General features: G+C 38.9%; 1 protein-coding gene across 8 annotated transcripts in view; it reads left to right on the plus strand.

Annotated features, from left to right (window-relative positions):
• Window positions 1-21,765, plus strand: part of CHRDL1 (chordin like 1) — a 122,496-nt gene that overhangs the window by 14,987 nt on the left and 85,744 nt on the right. For 4 of the 8 annotated variants that reach the window (XM_081793666.1, XM_081793667.1, XM_081793664.1 and 1 more), the window contains exons 3-4: window positions 16,709-16,821; window positions 19,489-19,582. In XM_081793666.1, coding sequence (XP_081649792.1) covers window positions 16,709-16,821; window positions 19,489-19,582 — 207 coding nt within the window. Of the gene's footprint in view, window positions 1-16,708; window positions 16,822-19,038; window positions 19,072-19,172; window positions 19,392-19,488; window positions 19,583-21,765 lie in introns of those variants that run through there. The other 4 variants (XM_081793663.1, XM_081793661.1, XM_081793662.1 and 1 more) reach the window with 2 other exon arrangements.

The raw sequence follows: 21,765 nt of genomic DNA on the forward strand, positions 1-21,765 counted from the left end.
AAAGAATACCCTCCTTGTGGGGTAAGTATATACTGTTCCTTTGGAAACAGACTTTCCTACAAATTAACAAATTTTCATAATTTGGCTGTGAGTTTTAAAAATATGTAAATACACTTGAAACCCACACTTTGATAGCTTGGCTTATTTTAGTGGTTGCTTACTCTTTCAGGGATCTTTATCTTTTATTTGTCCCATTTTTTTCCCCCAACTAGCAGGGAGTCAATCACCCAACCAATTTCATATTGGAAGTAGGTAGGTTTTAATGTCAACCTCTGAGCGATCTAATTCAACTGAGTGAAATAATCCAGAATCAAATGCATCAGACACAAGGTTCCAGCTTACTTTGCAGTGTGGATTTAACTCAACAAAGTAATTTCTAGCTTCCCTCCATTTACATATTAGTGGCTGCAGACCAATACAAGCAGGACTATTTATGCTAGCCTAATAATGCCCCTTAAATGGCCCCCCTTCACGTATTTGCTGCTTTTTTTCCTTTTTTTTAAAAAAATAAAATTTATTTATTTTTGAGAGAGAGAGAGAGCGAGCACGAGTGGGGGAGGAGCAGAGAGAGGGGGACAGAGAGAATCCCAAGCAGGCTCCACACTGTCAGCACAGAGTCTGATGTGGGGCTCAAACCCATGAACCATGAGATCATGACCTGAGTCGAAACCAAGAGCTGGATGTTTAACCAGCTGAGCCACCCAGGCGCCTCAATGGATTTGTCTCTAAGTGTATACCCAGGATCTTTGTGAAGTGTCTAGATAAGTTGTATATGTGAGATGCAAATCAGGGGTTGGAGAGTGAGACTATAAATTTATTATAGAGAAACAATCACCTCTCACCCACATGTGGAAGGTAGCTAACAGTGCCTCATTTGGATGTTTGTTTTGGGAAATTCATGATCATTTGTTATTGGTTAAAGATGCTGGGATTGTTAAAATATTTAAAGTATTTCCTACTCCATTTTAGAATATTGTAGATCGAGTCATTAATTTGTGTCTATAGCAAGAAAATCGTATTTCCAAGACTTGGCTGAAAAACACCCAAGTTCTGCCTAAAAAGTAATTTTGATTTTCTGGGTTCTTTCAGTTAATAAATGGTTTTGAACACCTACTCTTAGCTGATAAATGTAGATTAATATAACAATGCTAACAATAATAGTAATATCACAAAAGAGAAAATAAAAATACTTATTAAAAGTGAATATATATTCAGCCTTCCTGATAAAGAAAGAAATATTGGTTCTGTTTTTCACTACCAAATTGGCAGTTTTATTTTATTTTTCTAAATTTTTTTAATATTTATTTCTGAGAGAGAGAGACACAGCATGAGCAGGGGAGGGGCAGAGAGAGAGAGGGAGACACAGAATCTGAAGCAGGCTCCAGGCCCTGAGCTGTCAGCACAGAGCCTGATGTGGGGCTCGAACTCACGAACGGTGAGATCATGACATGTAGGATGCTCAACGCACTGAGCCACCCAGGCGCCCCAGAATTTTTAATTTTAATTCCAGTATAATTAACTTACAGTGTTATATTAGTTTCAGGTGTGCAATATAGTGATTTAGCAATTCTATACATTACTCAGTGCTCATCATAATAAGTGTACTCTTTAATCCTCATCACATATTTCACCCATCCCCCACCCCCCACCCTCTGGTAACCATCAGTTTGTTCTCTATAGTTAAGAGTCTGTTTCTTGGTTTGACTCTCTTTTTTTCCCTTTGCTCATTTGTTTCTTAAATTCCACATGTGAGTGAAATCATGTGGTATTTGTCTTTCTCTGACTGACTTCACTTAGCATTATAATCTCCAGCTCCATCTATGTCATTGCAAATGGCAAAATTTCATTCTTTTTTATGGCTAAGTAACATTCTGATATATAATATATATATATATGTTATATATCAGAATATTATATATATGTATATATATATGTTACAAACTATTGGGACTACATCAAAATAAAAATCTTCTGTACAGTGAAGGAAACAATCAACAAAACTAAAATGCAACCTACTGAATGGGGGAAGATATTTGCAAATGGCATATCTGATAAAGGGTTAGTATCCGAAATATACCCGGAAAACAAATAATCCAATTTAAAAATGGGCAGAAGACACAAGCAGACATTTCTCCAAAGAAGACATCCTTATGACCAACAGACACTCGAAAAGATGCTCAGCATCACTCATCAGCAGATCAACAGGGAAATGCAAACCACAACTCCAATATCACTTCATACCTGTTAGAATGGCTAAAATCAAGAACACCACACACACACACACACACACACACACACACACACACAGACATACACACAAAAAGATGGGGCACCTGGGTGGCGCAGTTGGTTGGGTATCTGACTCTTGATTCCCACTCAGGTCATAATCTCACAGTCATGAGATTGAGCCCCGTGTTGGACTCCTCACTGAGTGTGGAGCCTGCTTGGGATTCTGTCTCTCTCCCTCTGTCCCCTTCCCCGAGCTCTCTCTCTCTCTCTCTCAAAATAAATACATAAACATTCAAAAACAGAATACCAGAAACAACAAGTGTTGGTGAGGATGTGGAGTAAAAGGAACCCTCGTGTGTTATGTGTTGTTGGTGGAAATGCAAACTGGTGCAGCCACTGTGGAAAATAATACAGAGGTTCATCAAAAAGCTAAAAATAGAACTACCCAACAATCCAGTAATCACACTACTGGGTAGTTGCTCCCAAAATACAAAAACAGTAATTCAAAGGGGTACCTGCACCCATATGTTTATTTCAGAATTATTTACAATAGCCAAATTATGGAAGGAGCCCAAGTGTCCAAATTGGCAAAGTTTTAAATAATTAAATGATCCAGTGTTGTGCATTCTCACCTTCTGCTGATGTGAAGGTAAATTAGCATAAGTTTTCTGAATGGCAGTGAAACACTACAGGTCAAGAATTTGAATGCATTCAAAACCTTTGACCCAATAAATCTACTTCTAAAAATTTATATTAAGAAAAATAACCATTGTTGCATACAAAAGGGTTTTTTTTTGTAAATTTTTTTAAATGTTTATTTATTCTTGAGACAGAGACAGAGCGTGAACAGGGGAGGGGCAGAGAGAGAGAGACACAGAATCTGAAACAGGCTCCAGGCTCTGAGCTGTCAGCACAGAGCCCGACGCGGGGCTCGAACCCGTCAACTGTGAGATCATGACCTGAGCCGAAGTCGGACGCTCAACCGACTGAACCACCCAAGCACCCCCAAAAGTTTACATACTAAGAATTTGTTTTAATTAAAAGAAAAGGAAACAGCCTAATCCCCCCAAATAGGGGATTGGTTGATAAGTTGTAGTTCAACTGTGTTGGTGTAGAATCCAGTCACCAAGCATGAAGTATAAGGGAAATATTTAGTGGCCCCAAAATATTCATGGTATGTTAATTTTAGAATGTAGTTTACAAAACGTTTGTGCTATTAATTTTGTGATAAAACCTTTATACAAACAATGCATAGAAAAACACTGGAAAGAACTTCTAGTTTCTGGTCTGACATGTAAAGAGCTTAGAAGTTGTCACCCCCATTGTCACAAGAAAAAAGCTGAAGGAATGACTCCTCTTAAATCAGTTAGAAAATTGAGGTCACAGGGCAAACTGCTCTATGCTTTTTACTCTGAAATCTGAAAGCCTGGTGAATGTAATCACCACTGCTGGATCCTGGTAGGAGCAAGAGTAATTGACTAATTGCTGGAGATGGAGTATGTACTAGCTTGAGAGAAAAACTTATTTTTGTGAGTTTCACCCCCAGGAGCCCCATCAGGGTCTCAGGGTGAAGACTGGAGAAAAATTCTTTAGTGCTGCAGGCACAGGAGGGAAAAAGTAACCATTCTGAAATAAGTCCAAAGCTCTTTGTTCTCCTTAATTAAGACTTGCCCTCAAGGGAAATGATTTTACCAGAGCCTAACTGATTTGCATTTTGTCAGAGCCTAACCAGTGGGGAGAAGGAAAATACCCAATCCACTAGCCTTCCTGTCTTATCTACACTGGTGGGGGAGAACAAACCTAACTCGCAATTTTGAAGGTCACAGCTCAGAGACACAGGCTCACTAAAATACTGAGAACTAAGCATATAATTATAGAATGCTTCTCTCTCCAACCCCTGCCACAATTTACCACCATATCAGTTGGGGCCCTTGTATAATAACAGGCGATTACAGCTGAAAGAACTGCACACCTCAAACATTATTTAAGAAAGAGTATCTAGGGAAGCCCAAGACAACAGAAGGGAAATAAACAAGGACATTAGAGCAAATTTTACCTCTGACATCCCAGCTATGACAAAGAATGAACATGACCTAATTCCTAGCTAGATTAACAAAAAACCTCATGCTGAAGGCATATCTACCTGAGTTTCTTTTATCCAATACATCATGTCTGACTTTCAACAAAAAAGTAAAAGTCATGCTAAAAGGCGAAAACAAACAAACAAACAAAAAACCCAAACCAAAAAAAAAAAAAAAAACCCAAACAAACAAAACAACCACAGTCTAAAGACACAAATCAAGCATCAGAACCAGACTCTGTTATAGAAGGTATTTTGGAATTATCAGACTGGGAATTTCGAGTAACTGTGAGCAACTTTCGAGTAACTGCTTTAGACTCTAATGGGGAATGTGGCTAATATGCAAAAATATAAGGGGAATGGAAACAAAGAGATGGAAATTCTTAAGAAAGAATGCAAAGGAAATGTGAGAAATCAGAAACACCATAAGAAATGAAGAATGCTTTTGATGGGCTCATCTAGTAGACTGGACATGATGGAGGAAAGAATCAGTGAGCTAAAGATATTCCGATAGAAACTTCCCAAACTGAAATAAAAGGGAAAAAATGAAGAAAAACGCAACAGAATATCCAGGAACTGAGAAAAAAATCACAGAAGGCTTAACATATGTGTAACAAGAATACCAGAAGGAGAGGAAACGAATGAACAAAAGAAATATTTGAAGTAATAATGGCTGAGAATTTTCCAAAATTAATGACAGACACTATAGCACAGATCCAGGAAACTCAGAGAACACAAAACAAGAAAAATATGAAAAGATCTACACCTAGGCATATCATATTCAAACTGTAGGAAATCAAAAACAAAGAGAACGTCTTGAAAGAGTCTGGAGGAAAAATACATTACCTGTAGAGAAACAAAGATAATAATTACATTCAATTTCTGTTCAGAAACCATGCAAGGAAGAAAGTGAAATAAATTATTGAAAGAAACCCCCACCAACCTAGAACCTAGAATTCTGTGTCCAACAAAATTATCCCTCAAAAGTGAAAGAGAAAGAGATTTTCTCAGGCAAAAATGGGAGGAATTTGTCACCTGCCTAAATGTTAAAAGAAATTCTTCAGAAAGAAGGAAAATGATATAGACCAGAAGCTGGGATCATTTCCATAAAGAGAGGAAGAGCATTAGAGAAGAAATAAATTAAGGTAAAATAAAATCTTTTATTTTTCATATTCTGAATTGTCTAAGAAAAAAATTGTTCAAAATAATAATAACAACAATGTATTGAATGATTATAGCTGATGAAAAAGTAAAATGAATAACAACAATCTTATAAAGGATGGGAGAGAAGAAAAGAGTACTTTGCTGTAAGGTACACGTACTATCTGAGAAGTAATATAGTGTTTTATGGATTTAGATTAATTGGAAATGTGTATTGAAAACTCAAGCTCTACCACCAAAAATTTTTTCAAAATAAGTATAATTGATATGCTGAGAAAAGGGAGAAAATGGAAGAGTAGAAAATGCTCAATTAAAGCTATCGAAGGCAAAAAAAAAAAGAGTGGAACACACACTCACACAAAAGAGAAAATCAAGGTCAATGAATAGAAAATAATTACAGATATGGTCAATCTGAATCCAACTGTGTCAACAATCACTTTAAATGTGAATGGTCTATATGCATCAAGTAAAAGAGAGTAACAGTAGATAAAAAAAAAAAACAAAACATGTCCCAACTATATGTTTTCTACAAGAAACCCACTTTAAATATAAAGGTACATGTCGATTAAAAGTAAAGAGATGGTGAAAGCTGTAGCATGCTGACACTAATCAAAGAAAGTGGGAGTAGCTATGTTAATTTAAGACAAAGCAGACATTCAAGGCAAGGATGTATGTTATATGCACCTAACAGGGCATCAAAATATGTGAGGTAAAAACTTTTAGAGCTGCAAGGAGAAACAGACAAATCCACTGTGATAGTTGGACTCCCTATTAATAATTAAAAGTTACAGAAGACAGAAAATAAGGATATAATTAAACTGAACAGCACCATCAATCAACCAGATCTAATTGAGTTCTACACAGTATTTCACCCAACAGTAGAATACACATTTTTTTCAAACTCTTGTGGACCATCCACCAATGTCTGTTAAAAGTAATAGACATTATACAAAGTATCCTCTCAGACCATACGGGAATTAAGCTAGAACTCAATAACAGAATGATAGCTATAAAATCCCTAAATATTTAGAGATTAAATAATACAGCTCCAAATAGCACATGGGTCAAAGAAATCTCAATAGAAATTTAAAAATATTTTGAATTCTTTGGAAAAAAATAGAACTTAATCAGAATTCACAGCATGCAGCAAAAGCAGTGCTTAGGGGGAATTTATAGCATAGAATTAGTATATTAGAAAAAAAGAAAGATCTAATGTCAACAATCTGAGCTTCACCTTAGGAAACTAGGAAAATTGGAGTAAATCAAATTCAAAGTAAGTAGAAGGAAATAAATTAAAAAAAATAAAGCAGAAATCAATGAAAATGAAACCAGGGAAACAATAGAGAAAAATCAATGAAACCAAAATTCCTTCTTTGAAGAGATTCATATAGTAAACATATAGGCAGGTTAATTAAGAAAAAAAAAAGAGATAAGACATAAATCACTAATACCAGAAATAAAAGAAAGGCCATCACCACTATTAATCCATGGTCATCCAAAGGATAATAAAGGATTATAATGAACAACTCTGTGTCCACAAATTTAATAACTTAGAAACTATGAACCAATTCCTTGGAAGATACATTTAACAAAACTCATACAAGAAGAAGTAGCCTGAATAGCTTATATCTATTAAAGAAATTAAATCAATAGTTCATAGTCTCCCCAAACAGAAAGCACCAAGCCCAGATGATGAACTGGTGAACTTGACCAAACATTTAGGGAAAAAATAATGCCAACACTCTGCAGTGGGTCTTAGAAGATAGAAGCAGAAGGAACACTTTATGTAACTCATTCTATGAGGCCATCATTACCCTAATACCAAACCCAGGAAGAGATGTTACAAGAAAGGAAAACCACAGGTCAGTATCTCTTATGTAAATATTCTTAACAAAATATTAGCGAATTGAGGCTAACAATGTAGGAAAAGTGCACAATTTATGGAATTGATTCCAGGAATGTAAGGCTGTTCCAGCATTCAGAATCAATTAATGTAATCCATCACATCAACAGGCTAAAGAAGATAAATCCCATGATTATATCAATAGATGCATAAAAAGCATTTGATAAAATCCAGTGCTGTCCAGCAAACCAGGAATAGAGGAGAATTTCTTCAACTTCATAAAGAACATCTACCAGAAAATCTATAGTTAACGTCACTGCTTTTCCCCTAAGGTCAGGCACAAGGCAATGATGTCTTTTCTCACCACTCCAATTCAACATTGTACTTGAACTCATAGCTAATGCAATAAGATGAAAAATGGAAACAAAGCATATAAAGGGTTGGAAGAAAGAAATAAAACTACCTTTGTCCACAGAAGAAATAAAACTACCTTTGTTCAGAGATGACATAATTATGTATGCAAAAAGTCCTAAAAAGTCAATAAAAAACCCTCCTGGACTTAATTAAAAAGTCCATTGCTTAACTCTCTGCTAGCAATGAACAACTGGAATTTGTAATTAAAGACAATGCCACTTACATTAGCACCAAAAAAACCAAAATACTTAGATATAAATCTAGGAAAATGTGCACAAGATCTCTGTGACGAAAACTACAAAATTCTCAGGGAAGAAATCAAATAAATGGAAAGATATTCCATGTGAATGGATAGGAAGACCCAATATTGTCAAGATACCAGGTCTCCCCAACTTGAACAATAGATTCAATATAATACCAATCAAAATTCCAGCAATTTATTTTTTGGAAATAAACAAAGTGATTCTAATGTTTTCACGAAGAGACAAAAGACTCAGAATTTTGAGCACAACATTGACGAACAGTAAAGTTGGAGGACTGACATTACCCAACTTGAAGACATGCTGTAGAGCTACATTAATCAAGACAGTGTGGTGTTATTGAAAGAAGAGACAAATCAGTGGAACATAATATAGAGCCCCGAAATAGACCCACACAAATATAGTGATCTATGACAAAAGGAATAATGAAATTTTATTGGAAAAAGGATAATCTTTTCACCAAATGGTGCCAGAACCACAAGACATCCACATGCAAAAAACGAAACAAAGCAAAACAAAACAAACAAAAAGAATGTAGACCCTGACCTTAAACCTTTCACAAAAATAACTTGAAATGGATCAAAGGTCTGAATACAAAATACAGGGGTGCCTGGGTGGCTCAGTCGGTTGATCGTCCAACTTTAGCTCAGGTCATGATCTCACAGTTAGTGAGTTCGAGCCCCGCGTTGGGCTCTGTGCTGACAGCTCAGAGCCTGGAGCCTGCTTCGGATTCTGTGTCTCCCTCTCTCTCTGCCCCTCCCTCACTTGTGTGTGCTCTCTGTCTCTCTCTCTCTCAAAAATAAAATGTAAAAAAAACCCCTTTTTTTAAATACAAAAGTATAAAACTTCTAAAAGGTAACATAGGAGAAACTCTAGGTGACCTTGGATTTGGTAGTGAGCTTTTAGATATAACACCAAAAGCAAGCTCCATGAAAGAAAAAAAAATTGATAAATTGGATTTCATTAAAAGTAAAAGATTCTGCTTTGCAAAAGACACTGTTGAGCAAGTGAAAAGACAAGCCACAGACTGAGGGAAAATATTTGCAAAACACTTATCTGATAGAGGGCTTGTGTCCAAAACATGCAAAGAACTCTTAAATCTCACGAAAAGGAAAAAGAAAAGAAAAGAAAGGAAAAGAAAAGAAAAAAAAAAAGAAAATGACCAACCCAATTAAAGGCCAAGGAGCTAAACAAACACCTCACCAAAAAAGATATATGGGTGGCAAATAAGTATATGAAAAAATGCTCCACATCATATGTCATTAGGGAATTGCAAATTAACCAATTAGACACCACCACACACCTATTAGAACGGTTATTACACGAAATAGACACCACCAAATAGTGGTGAGGATGTGGAGCAACAGGAACTCTCTTTCACTGCTTGTGGGAATGCAAAATGGTATAGTCACTTCGGAAGACAGTTTGAAAGTTTCCTGCCAAGCTAAACATCACCTTACTATGTGATCCAGCAGCCATCCTCCTAGGCATTATCCAAATGAACTGCAAACATCTCCACACAAAACCTGCTCACAAGTGTTTCTAGCACTTTTATTCACGATTTCCAATAATTGGAAGCAACCAAGATGTCCTTCTGTAGGTGGGTTGATAAGTAAGCTGTACATCCTCACAATGGAATATTATTTAGTGACAAAATAATTGGGCTGTCAAGCAATGAAAAACCATGGAGGAACCTTAAATGCATATTTCTAAGTGAAAGGAGCAAGTTTAAAAAGCCTTCACACCTTATGATTCCGACCGTATGGCATCTTGAAAAGACAAAACTAAAAAGACAGTAAAAAGATCAATGATTTTCAGGAGTTGGGGAGACAGAGGAGGGAAGAGATGAACAGGCAGAATTCAGGACCTATTTAGGGCTCTGAAACTATTCTGTGTGATACTATATAAAGGTGGATATATATCATTATACATTTGCCGTAACTCATACAACTATGCAAAACAAAGTGCATCCTTCGGTAAACCATGTGCTTTAGTTAATATATCACTATTGGTTCATTAATTGTAATTAATGCATTACAAGTGCATTACAATTTTCATTACAAATGCATTACACTTAACATAAGATGTCAGTAACGGGAAGCTAGGGTGAGGTCAAGAGCGGATACATGGGAACTCTGTGCTTTCTGCTCAGTTTTTTTGTAAACCTAAAACTGCTTGAAAAAAAGAAGTCTATTGATTAAAAAAAAATAAAGAAAAAATGAGAGTGACATTGTAGCATTATAGAATAGTAAACGTGGTAATCTTCTGGTAGCAGAATTCTATGTGATTTTTCTTTCCTCTCTATATTTCTTTTTATTGTTTTATTTAGGTGTAATTTACATGCAACAGAATTCACCCTTTTTCTAGGGTACCGTTTTGTGTTTTGACAAAAGTATTCTGCCATGATGTCACCATCAGAGTCAAGATAAAAATGGCTCAATCACCCAACAGATTTACTCTGTGTCCCTTTGTAGTTAAAGTTCTTACCCCACCCTGGTCCTTGGTAACTGGATCTGCTTTCTTTCCCTATTGTTTTGCCTTTTCTGGAATGAAGATAACTGGAATCATACCATACATGGACTTTGAGTCTGGCTTTATTAATTTAGCATAATGCTTTTGAGATTCATCTATGTTTGTATGCCTCAGACATTCATTTCTTTTTATTGCTGACTGATAGTCCATTATTTGGATGTTTACAGATTTATCAGTTAAAGGACGCGTGAGTTGCTTTCAGGTTTTGTTGACAATGAATAGAGTCATTCTAAACATTTATGTACAGGTTTTTGTTTGACTATACATTTTTATTTCACCAAGGAAAGTGCCTAGGAATGGGATTGTTGGCTTATATATACAGTAAGTGTAGGTTAAACTTTATAAGAAACTGACAAGTTGTTTTTCCAGGGTGGCTGTACTATTTTGCATTTCCACCAGCAAAGTATGAGGAGTTGCTTTACAGTTGCTTTACATCCTCACTAGCACTTAGTATGGTTAGGTTTTTTTGAGTTAGGTGAGTAGTGATATGTAATTATGGTTTCAATTTGCATTTCCCTGCTGATTCATTATGTGTTTGATATCGGTATATCTTCTTTGGTAAAGTGTCTGTTCAAATTGTATTCCTATTTTATTTTATTTTATTTTATTTTATTTTAATTTATTTTATTTTATTTTTGAGAGAGAGACAGGGAGCACATGGGAGAGGGGCAGAAGGAGAGAGAGAGAGAGAGAGAGAGAGAGAAAGAGAGAGAAAGAGAGAGAATATTAAGCAGGCTTCACACTCAGCTCGGAGCCTGATGTGTGGCTCGATCTCATGACTGTGAGATCATGACCTGAGCCAAAATCAAGGGTTGGACGCTTAACCGACTGAGCCACCCAGATGCTCCTAAATTGTAAAACTTGTTTCCTTATTCTTAAATTTTGAGATTTCTTTATATATAAAGCTTTTACCAGAAATGCGATTTGCAAATAATTTCTCTCAGCCCATGGCTTTTTTTTTTTTTAATTCTCTTAACACTCTTTCAGAGACACAAGTGCTTAATTTTGATGAGGTAATTTTTTGTAATATTTCTTTTATGGATTATAGTTTTGGTGTCATATCTCAGAAATCTTTGCCTAACCCAATATCACAAAGGTAGCCTTCAATGTTCTCTTCCAGAGTTCTAAAATATTAAAGTTTACGTTAAGGTGTATCTGTGATCCATCTTGAATTAATTTTTGTATGTGGTCTGAGATATAGATTCATTTTATTTCATGTTTTGTGTATGACTATCCAAACGTTCCAACAGCAGTTGTTGACAAAAAATACTGTTCCTCCATTGAACAGTCTTTATACCTTTGTTGAAAATCAATTGACTACGTAAGTGTGGGTCTATTTTTTGACTCATCATTCTATTCTATTGATTTGTCTAATCTTTTGCCAAAACCACATTGCCTTAAAAAGCATAATTTTACATTAAGTCTTGAAATGACATCATATGTGTCCTCCCAAATCTTTCTTTGTCAGTCTACGGCCATACCACCCTGAACGCGCCCGATCTCGTCTGATCTCAGAAGCTAAGCAGGGTCGGGCCTGGTTAGTACTTGGATGGAAGACCAAATCTTTCTTTGTCAGAATTGTTTTGGCTATTCTCCTTTAACTTTCCATAAAAAATTTGGAATTAGATTACCAATTTTTACAAAATATCTTGCTAATATTTGGTATTGGGTTTCACTGAATCTATAAGTCACTTTGTGGGGAATTGACATCTTCACAATATTGTGACTTCCAATTCACAAACAAGGTTTTTAGGCCTTCTTTGGTTTCTTTTATGATTGTTTTGTAGGTTCCTGAGTACAGGTCTGGCACATACCCTGTTAGATTTATAGCTCAGTATTTCCATGTTTTGGGGGAGCTGTTGCAAATGATACTTTTTCAAATTTCAGTTTCTTTTCCTTTTGAATTTATTTATTTTTGAGAGGGAGAGAGAGAGAGAGAGAGAGAGAGAGAGAGAGAAAGCATGAGCAGGGAAGGGGCAGAGAGAGGGAGAGAGAGAGTCCCAAGCAGGCTCTGCACTATTAGCATAGCGCCCAATGCGGGGCTGAGTCTCAGGAACCATAAGATCATGACCTGAGCCGAAATCAAGGGTCAGATGCCTATCCGACTGAACCACCCAGGCGCCCCTCAAATTTCAATTTCTAATTATTTATTATAGAATACATTAGCATAATCAGCTTTTGGATACTGACCTTGTATTCTGTAATCTTGTTAAATTTTCTTACTGTTTCTGGTAACTGTAAATAGATTCGTCGGGATTTTTCTTTGTAGACAGCCATATCTATGAATAGAACAGTTTTATGTTTTATTCTCCAATATGCATACCTTTTCCTTCTTTTCCCTTCCTGATTTCACTGGCATGGATCTCCACAAAGTGCTGGAGCGGACATCCTTGAGTAACTTCCAATCTCAGGGGGAAAGTGTTCTTTTTCCATAAAGTATGCTGTTAGCTATAAATTTTTTTAAAATGCCCTTATTAGGTTGAGGAAGACCCTCCTTCTACTTTGCTGAGAGTTTCTGTCACGAATGAATATAGAATTTTGTTAAATGCTTTTTCTGCATCTATCGTGATAATTACATGATTTTTCTTCTCCCGTTTGCTGATATGGTGAATTAGGTTGACTGAATTGGGAACGTTGTGAATCTTGAATTAGCCTTTAACTTTCAGGATAAATCCCACCTGCTCACAAAATATTATCCTTTTTATTTATCCTTAGGTTTAATTTACTAAAATTTTAGTGAGAATGTTTGTGTCTGTGTTCAGGAGGGACGTTGGTCTGTAGACTTATTTTTGTTCTCATAACACCTTTATCTGGTTCTGATGTCAGTGTCATTCTCACATCAACGATGTAGTTGGGAAGCAATCCCTCCTCTTCATTTTTCTGAAATGTTTGGTAGAATGTTTGATAGAACTCACTAGTGAGGTCATCTGGCCTTGGAGTTCTCTTTGTGACAAAGTTTTGAACTACAGATTCAAGTTCTTTAAAAGATACACGAATATTCAGGTTCTCTAGCTCTTCTACTTTGAGCTTTGGTAATTTGTGTCTTTCCAAGAATTCATTCATTTCATCTAGTTTGCTAAATTAAGTGGCATAAAGTTATTCATAATATTCTTTTTTTTATCCTTTTAAAGAAATCCTCTCTGTTGTCCCTAATACTGGAAATTGGCATCCTCTCTATGTTTATCATTGCTGGTTTTGTGAGTTTATCAATTTTATTGATTTTATTTTAAAAAACACATGGAATCTCACTGATTCTTTTTCTGTTGATTTTCTGTCTTCAATTTCACTGATTTCTGTTCTTTATTATTCCTTTCTTCTATATGCTTTTGGTTTATTTTGCTCACTTTTTCTAGTTTTTTTTTTTTTTTTTTTTTTGAGAGAGAGAGAAAGAGACAGCAAGCGGGAGAGGGTCAGAGGGAGAGGAGGAGAGAGAGAATCTTCAGTAGGCTCCACACCCAGCACGGAGCCCAACATGAGGCTTGATCTCAGGACTGTGAGATCATGACCTGTGCTGAAATGGAGAGTCAGCTGCTTAACTGAGCCACCGAAGCACCCCACCTTTTTCTAGTTTCTTAAGGTATTGGTTTGAGAGTTTTCTCCTTTTCTAATATAGGTGTTCTAGTGATCTAGGCCTTTGAGTACTTCTTTAGCCAAATCTCACTGATTGTGACATGCCGTGTTTTTATTTTCATTTGGTGCAAACTATTTTGTAACTTTCCATTTGATTTTTTTCTTCAACCACAGGCTATTTCTGAGTTACCGGTATATTAAAAGTGGTTGTCTTCATGCTGGAATTGCGTGTAATGTTTTTCACGTATATACATTTATGTTTTTACTTTGTTCTTTCTGGAACTTTGTGCAAGTTTTCCAGGTTTCTACATTAAGTATGCATTGCTTTTCTAAGACGAAAACAATTACTATAAAATGACACTCTACGTTTTGTAGTACTTCTTCATTTACAGAGTTTCATTTACTCCTCCAACCTCTGCTTGAGAAGCAGATAATCTGTATCCCACAGGTATGGAACACAGATTGGCAGGTTTTTTAACTTTAATTTTTTATTTTTTTTAAGACTGATAGTTTCACTGACTTGCTCAATGCCACACAGGTAGAGCTGGTTTAGAATTCAAACCCACATTTTCTGACTCTCCCAGCTCATTCTTCCGAAGAAGTTGGAAACAAAGATTTGAAAAGTAAATTGGAATTTATTTTTGGGTGGTTGGAAAAAAAATCATTGAGGGTCTTGAGTGAGTGGCTGCTTGAGACAATGATCTTAGTGTAGCTTTTTTTTTAAATGTTTATTCATTTTTGAGAGAGAGCGTGAGTGGGGGATAGACAGGGGGGCTCGAGGACTCCAAGCGGGCTCTGTGCTGACAGCAGTGAGCCCCATGTGGGGCTCGAACTCATGAGTTGTGAGATCGTGGCCTGAGCTGAAGTCTGACATTCAACTTAGTGAACCATCCAGGCGCCCCTTTCAGTGTAGTATTAATCTGAATCTCTGATTTCTAGTGAGGTTGAACATCTTTTCCTGTTTATTGCCTGTTCCCATTTCTTCTTCCCCCAAATTGTTATTCATGTCTCAGGTAAATAGATCATCTTTCTAATGGATTGGTTGGTCCTTTACTTATTAATTTAAATGATCAAAAGTTCCCGATACTCATAGTTTATTTATTGGAAAGATCTTCTCCCAGTTTCTTGCTCATCTGCCTTTTCTTTATTCAATTTGCTCATCAGCGAAATGTGTACTGGAGAGTGAGGGAAACTAATATGTTTGCTACAAGAAGAGTCTTGGTTTGTTTTGACCTTGTGTGTTGGGAAGCAGGAGATAAACGAGGATGGGATTCGGTGAATCACATGTTTGGAGATTCATTTACCAGTCAGTTGTTAACTGATTACATTTATTGGCCCCAGCGTAGTAGGCCATGTGATAGAGAGCAAAGAATAAATGTTGCCTGCTTTTTTGAAAAAAAAAAATTTAATGTTTATTTTTGAGAGAGAGAGAGAGAGCATGAGCAAGGGAGGGGCAGAGAGAGAGGGAGACACAGAATCCGAAGCAGGCTTCAAGCTCTGAGCTGTCAGCACAGAGTCCAACGCGGGACTCCAACTCAGGAACCACAAGATCGTGACCCAAGCTGAAGTCGGATGCTTAACCAACTGAGCCACCCAGGCGCCCAAATGTTGCCTGCTTTTGAGGAGCTTTTACTTTGATGGAGAAATAAGACCTGTAAAGTAATACAAGAAACTGTGGCACAAGACAGGCTATGGCTATGAAAGTTTCTTTTCATCAAAGGGGAAGGGGACATTACTTTGGAGCAAATGGGGAGTTGTTTACATAAGAAACAGTCTTTGAGTTGAATGAGAGCAAAGACTACGGATATTCTTGCTCACCATTTTATCCCCAGCAGTTAGCAGAATGCCTGACAATAAGTGTCCAGGGCGCCTGGGTGGCTCAGTCGATTAAGCGTCCGACTTTGGCTCAGGTCATGATCTCGCGGTCTGTGAGTTCAAGCCCCACATCAGGCTCTTTGCTGTCAGCAAAGAGTCTGCTTCAGCTTCTCTGTCTGTCCCCCTCTCTCTCTGCCCTTCTCCCGATTGTGTTCTCTCTCTCTCTCAAAATAAATTAATTAATTAATTAAAAAAAGAGTAAGTGTAAAATACTTGGTTAATAATTGAATGATATTAGCATGCATGGGCAAAAGCCGTTTATAGGAACTTAACACAGTGCTTTTCATTCATTACTCCTACACCACCACCAGGCAGCTCTGAGAAAGAGAGATCAGCATTTCAGACCTTAGCTTGCATTTCCAAAGCAAGGAGCACAACTTCTTCCAAAAGGACACCCGACATGCTCTCTTATCTTACCATTGGAACAGAGCGGTAATCAGGATCTTGGCTTCACTGAGGCAAACCTGGGTTTGACTCTCATGTCAGTTACTTGCTGGTTAGAGGACCCTTGATTTCCCTCATCTATGAAATGAGATTAATGGTAGTGCCTACCTTGTTCGATCATCGTAGGATCAAATAAGCAAAGCATGTAGAACACGGAGCTCCTAGAAGGGCTTCTGGAAATATCCCCTATGCCTCTTCTCTTGAAGTACCCTAAAACAGATGGAAAGTGTGATTGCCTTTGGATTTTATGACTTTGTCTGTGGTTTCTAACTGCCCTATTCTCCATCTCCTTCCTCACAGATTCAGAGACATATTGTGTGTTTCAAGACAAGAAGTACAGAGTGGGTGAGAGATGGCATCCTTACCTGGAACCTTATGGGTTGGTTTACTGTGTGAACTGCATCTGCTCAGAGGTACAATCCTTCCCAGCATATGATTACCCAGTTTGCTCCTCAGACATACTTCCTTTGCCTGAATGGCCGGGAAGCATGGGCGGTAAAAGCCTAAGAAACGTTAGGAAGCAGCTTCTATGGAAAAACAAACATCTGACTTTTTCATCTTGTTGCGTTTTGGCTTGTTGCCTTTGGGATCCCTGAGTATTTGCTTGGGACAGATATTTATAGTCTCTTAGCCAAATGATATGGGACATGGTGGGAGAAGGTAGAAGAGTTTGATTCCCGGGAATGGGGAAGCAAAGCTCAATTAGAATACCTGGATTGTAAGACAAAACCGTTTTCGAAAATCATGTTCAAGGCTGGCCTTTAGAGAAAAGATGAGGACAGGTTATACACTGGTTCCTTGGGAGAGTGTATTTTTTGTTGACTCCACCAGAAACTATAATTAGGATCGAGGCTGTGAAACCTTGGCCTGTACCTGCTGATGATTGGAGTTCCCTTGGCGTGGCCTTGGCTCCTGACCAATCATTTGGAGAGGTGTTTGGATACGTTAAATGCCATCTTTGCAATAGACAAAATAGGCAGTATCGTCTTCTTTCTGTGGCCTTGACCCAGGGCCACAGGTGTGGTCCATCTTTCCGGATAAGCTTCTACCATCACATAGTAGGCCAGGGTTTCTCAATCTCTACACTATTGACATTCTGGTACAGATATTTCCTTGTTGTAGGGCCCGTCCCGGACTGTGTAGGATGTTTAGCAGCGTCCCTGGCCTCTACCCAATAGACACCAATAGCATCAATCCCAGTTATGACAACCAAAAATGTCTCAAGATATGGCCAGAGTTGCTTGGGGAGCAAAATGACCCCTGGTGGGGACCACTGCACTAGGCCAATTGGGAAAGGAAGCCTTGTACCAGGCCTTGAGAATAGAGAACTCTGAGCAGATGGAAAGAATTTTCAAGACCAGCCTCTCACGTGAGACCTTGTGGAAGGACTGTATCTCCTCCCTAGTGCCCAGGTAGAACAGAAGCAGTCACTTGCAAGCCAGATTCTTTTGCCATTTAAACAGAAATTTGGGCTTCTAGAATCTTAAGGATGTGAAAATCTAAACTTGGGGCAGTAGGAGGTAATGTTAAGAGGCTACCGGGCTCCAGGGTCAAGACAGACCATGTTTCCAATTCAGGCTCTGCCACCTGTGAGCCGTGTTATGTTGGACAAGTTACCTAACCTCTCTGCGATCCCTTCAGCTTCTTTTTCTTTAAAATGGGATCATGATACTATGTATTTCATATGGGTGTGGTAAGGATTAAATTCACTAATACATTTCAGTTACAACAGTGCTTGGTCACAGCATTCAAGAGACATCAGCTGCTGTCATCGTCATCGTCATCATCACTATCACTATGACTGTTATTTTTGTTAATCTGTTAACTCTAGAACAGAATTCAGTTCAATGCATTAAGGAGGCATCAGCGTAGGCCTCAGCCAGAAGGAGTGGTTTCTGATGTGCTTTGGTGATTTCAGTTCAAGATGATACCACCTGGCTCTGAGGAGTGTGGCACAAAAGGAGACTCTGTGGTGTTTCCAAATGCAACACTCCAAAAATTTGTTCTAGAAAGTCCATGAGAAAAGAAAAAGGTTTCTGGTAAGGTCATTTGGATTTGGATCAAAGAAGCCTGCCTCTTTAAATGGCCAGGGCAGGTATCAAATAGGGCATCTGGGGACTGATTAACTGCCTGGTATGACAAGATTGTGTCAGATTCTTGACCCAACACATTGGAAATGGACAGCTAACCCTTGGGGGCTGAGCTTTGCTGTCTGCAGGGCAGGGAAAATGTTAATATGATCCCAAATCCAACAGCTCAAGGGCTGGCATCTTCTCTTTCCACATCCTCTTTGTCACCCTCTTCCCCCACAAGAGCGTGATAGATGCAAGTAACCCTTGCTTGGAATGAATTATGGATGGAAATATGCTAATGCCCAATTGATTTCCAAAGGCCTCCCATGATCTAGCAATGGCTGAGAGCTGTCAGAGCTAGGGATCTTGTCATTGTAAATTGGGCAGGGACCCAGTCACCGCCCTCCCCCTCCCCCCCGCCCCCCCCACCAGGCACACTAGGTAATCCGCTCAATTCCAAAGCCTAGCTTGTTCTCCGAAAACTTACGACTGAAACAGGAAAGGCGGAGAGGAGGCATTCAGCCTGCTGGACCCAGGCAGAGTTACGTGGAATCCAAGACCCATGTGTCAGGGATGTCTCCATGCCCAGGGGTGGGTAGCAGCTAAGGGGGACCCATCACTGGTTATCCCTTCCCTCAGGTGGTATTGAGCAGGTGATTGTGTAATTAGACTAGGCTCTTGTGGATGTGCAGCTGGAGCCAGAAAGGCTAGAAACACCACAAAGCCAGGCCAGGAGGAGCTTTTGTCCGCAGTTGGTGGGAGGCTTTGAAAATGAGAGCAGTGGTGACCCCAGCTTCAGAAAGATATGCCAGCCAGCTATCCACCAACCCAGCAGACGTGCTAGTGATGAGAAAAGGGAAGAAAATGCTGATTTCATTCAGCTCCTTGGGAATGTGTCATTCGCTGTCTGGGTGAGTCTCTGCGTGCCTGTTTCCCAGACTGGCATGACCACAGGTGACCTTTGAAAGACATTCATTTTTTTTCTCATGGTTGCCTCCTCTCTTTCAGAATGGGAATGTGCTTTGCAGCCGAGTCAGATGTCCAAGCCTTCACTGCGTCTCCCCTGTGCATATTCCACATCTGTGCTGCCCGCGCTGCCCAGGTAAAACCAGATCTCCTCTCTCTTTCCCCGCTGTGGTTCTCCTTCCTCCCTCTTCCACCCAAGCCACTCCATCTGCCTAATTCCCCAGAAGGGAAACTTCCAGACAGAAATAACAATAGGACGCTTTTAGGCAGGCCATGCTGGCCCCTAAATGCTGTTTATAGCCCAAGCGGGGCCCATTCTAAGCTCTAATAAGTTATTGGGTACCCAGTAACAGATTTTCATTGGGCTTTTAATCATTTGAAGGTGGATGTCAGTTGGGGGAAGGGAATTGTGGCCCAGAGAGTTCGTGCCATAAACAGCCTCTTCCTGCCATGGGCAGCAGGCACCAGGGGAATTGTAGCATGGCGGCACGTGTCTCAAGCAATTAGTGCTGGGATTGCATAAATCAAAGGAGCTGAACCAGTGAGGTTTATGACAGTATAAAGCTGCCTGCCTGCTGAATAGTCACCTCCTCCAGACTGCACAGTTATTATGTACACATTGTTAAGAGCAAATCTAAGGGGGAGGCGGGCAGAGACTTTCACAAGGCCGTTAGAACCGTCTACTTTGATGGTTTGCGGCTAGGGTGTTTGTCTGAGGCAGCGGCTCCCTCAATGACACTTTGTTCACGTCTGACTGGGGCCTGGCTCCCACACCAGAGGCATGCAGGCGTGGAATGATTAAGAGAATGTTGTGGGCCGGACAGCAGGCCTAGGAAAAGCTAAGTGATGGCCTTGGGATCTGGGCAGTAGAAGCCTTGTGGCACGTAAATTGATCTTTTTTTCCTCTAGGATGGAGGTTCTTGAGGTGGAGTCCGTGGGTGGGCTTTATGGGGTCAGTGAACCCTCTAAAACGGTTTCATTTTTGGTGTAACAATGTCTACATGTAAACTCCTTTAGAGACGATCCATAATCTTACTGGTATTTGTAAAGGGGGTGTACATGACCCTACGAACACAAAGGACCACTAGTCTAGGGCGTAGGTGGTGCTTTTTTTAAGTAGTAAAGAACTTCCAGAACTTAAAAGAGAGGAACCCAAAGTGTCAGGGCAGCAATGGTAGGAATGGGGCTAGGAATAAGGCTCAATGAGAATGCAGTTAACATTTCAGTTATAGGGATGGAGGTGTTTAATGGAGAAGAAGCCCCCAAACCCTCTCGGTCACCCCCTTTGTGAACTACACTTTCCTGGATCAGAAAATACACGCTGATGAACACAGGGACTTCTTTCCCCCATGGCAAAAGATCATGCCATGTCATACACTTATCATTCTGAATATTGATGATGACAGTACGTGCTTCAAGATGTAAGAGACTGACCTGGCAGAAGATCTACCTGCAAGTTGGTTTTTGTAATAAATCCCTAAATGAGGCTTACAGGTTTGATATTTCTTTCTTTGCTGCTTCTACTGAAACTGGATTACGAAGGAGAGGTTTGGTAGGTGGGAGCAAAATTTCCCATTAAAAAGGCCAATCTGGAGATTTTTTTCCACTTTGTTTTCCACCGGAAGCCTCCAAAAGTGGTCTCATGCCATAGGAATGTATCGAAGCTATGTAGACATTGTTCTTCCCTGGGAGGGAGGTTGAGGCATGACCCAGATACAAAACACAGGGCCGAAGACGGTAGAGTGCAATATGGCTATCACCTACCCCAGCTGCAGAATAGGAAGCAAGTATTGAGAAAAAGCAAAGTATAAGCCAGCAGTTCCTTTGGGAGAAAAGACAAGTTGTAAAGGAATCGAGGCCATCAATACCAGAAAAGAGAAATTTGTCTTTAAGGCTTATTTAACAGTTCTTTCTGTGGGAGGTAGTACGAAGGTTCCCCAATCCTTATATGCAAAAATGTCTTTATTTTGCCCTCATCCTTGAATGATAATTTGGCTGGCTAAAAAATTTCCCTCAACACTTTGAAGATACTAATAAATGGTCTGTTGACTTCCTTCCTTTGGGGATAACAAGTATGGTGTTGGATTGTAGTTCTTTTCTAGGCAACCTGTTTTCTCCTTCTTCCAGCTTTTAAGATTTCCTCTTTTTCTTTGATGCACATGACGAACGGTGTAGATATGTGATTTATTTTTCTTTAGCCTGCTCAGTCCATAATTTTTTCAGCCAAAAGACGCAAGTTTCTCTTCAATTTTTACTCATGGTTTTTCTGAACATTACATCTTACCCTTCTTTTTTCCTCGTTCTCAAAGTTGCCTTTGA

The sequence above is a fragment of the Panthera onca genome, chromosome X (genome assembly GCF_046562875.1).
Source record: "Panthera onca isolate mPanOnc1 chromosome X, mPanOnc1 haplotype 2, whole genome shotgun sequence".
Lineage (NCBI taxonomy): Eukaryota > Metazoa > Chordata > Mammalia > Carnivora > Felidae > Panthera > Panthera onca.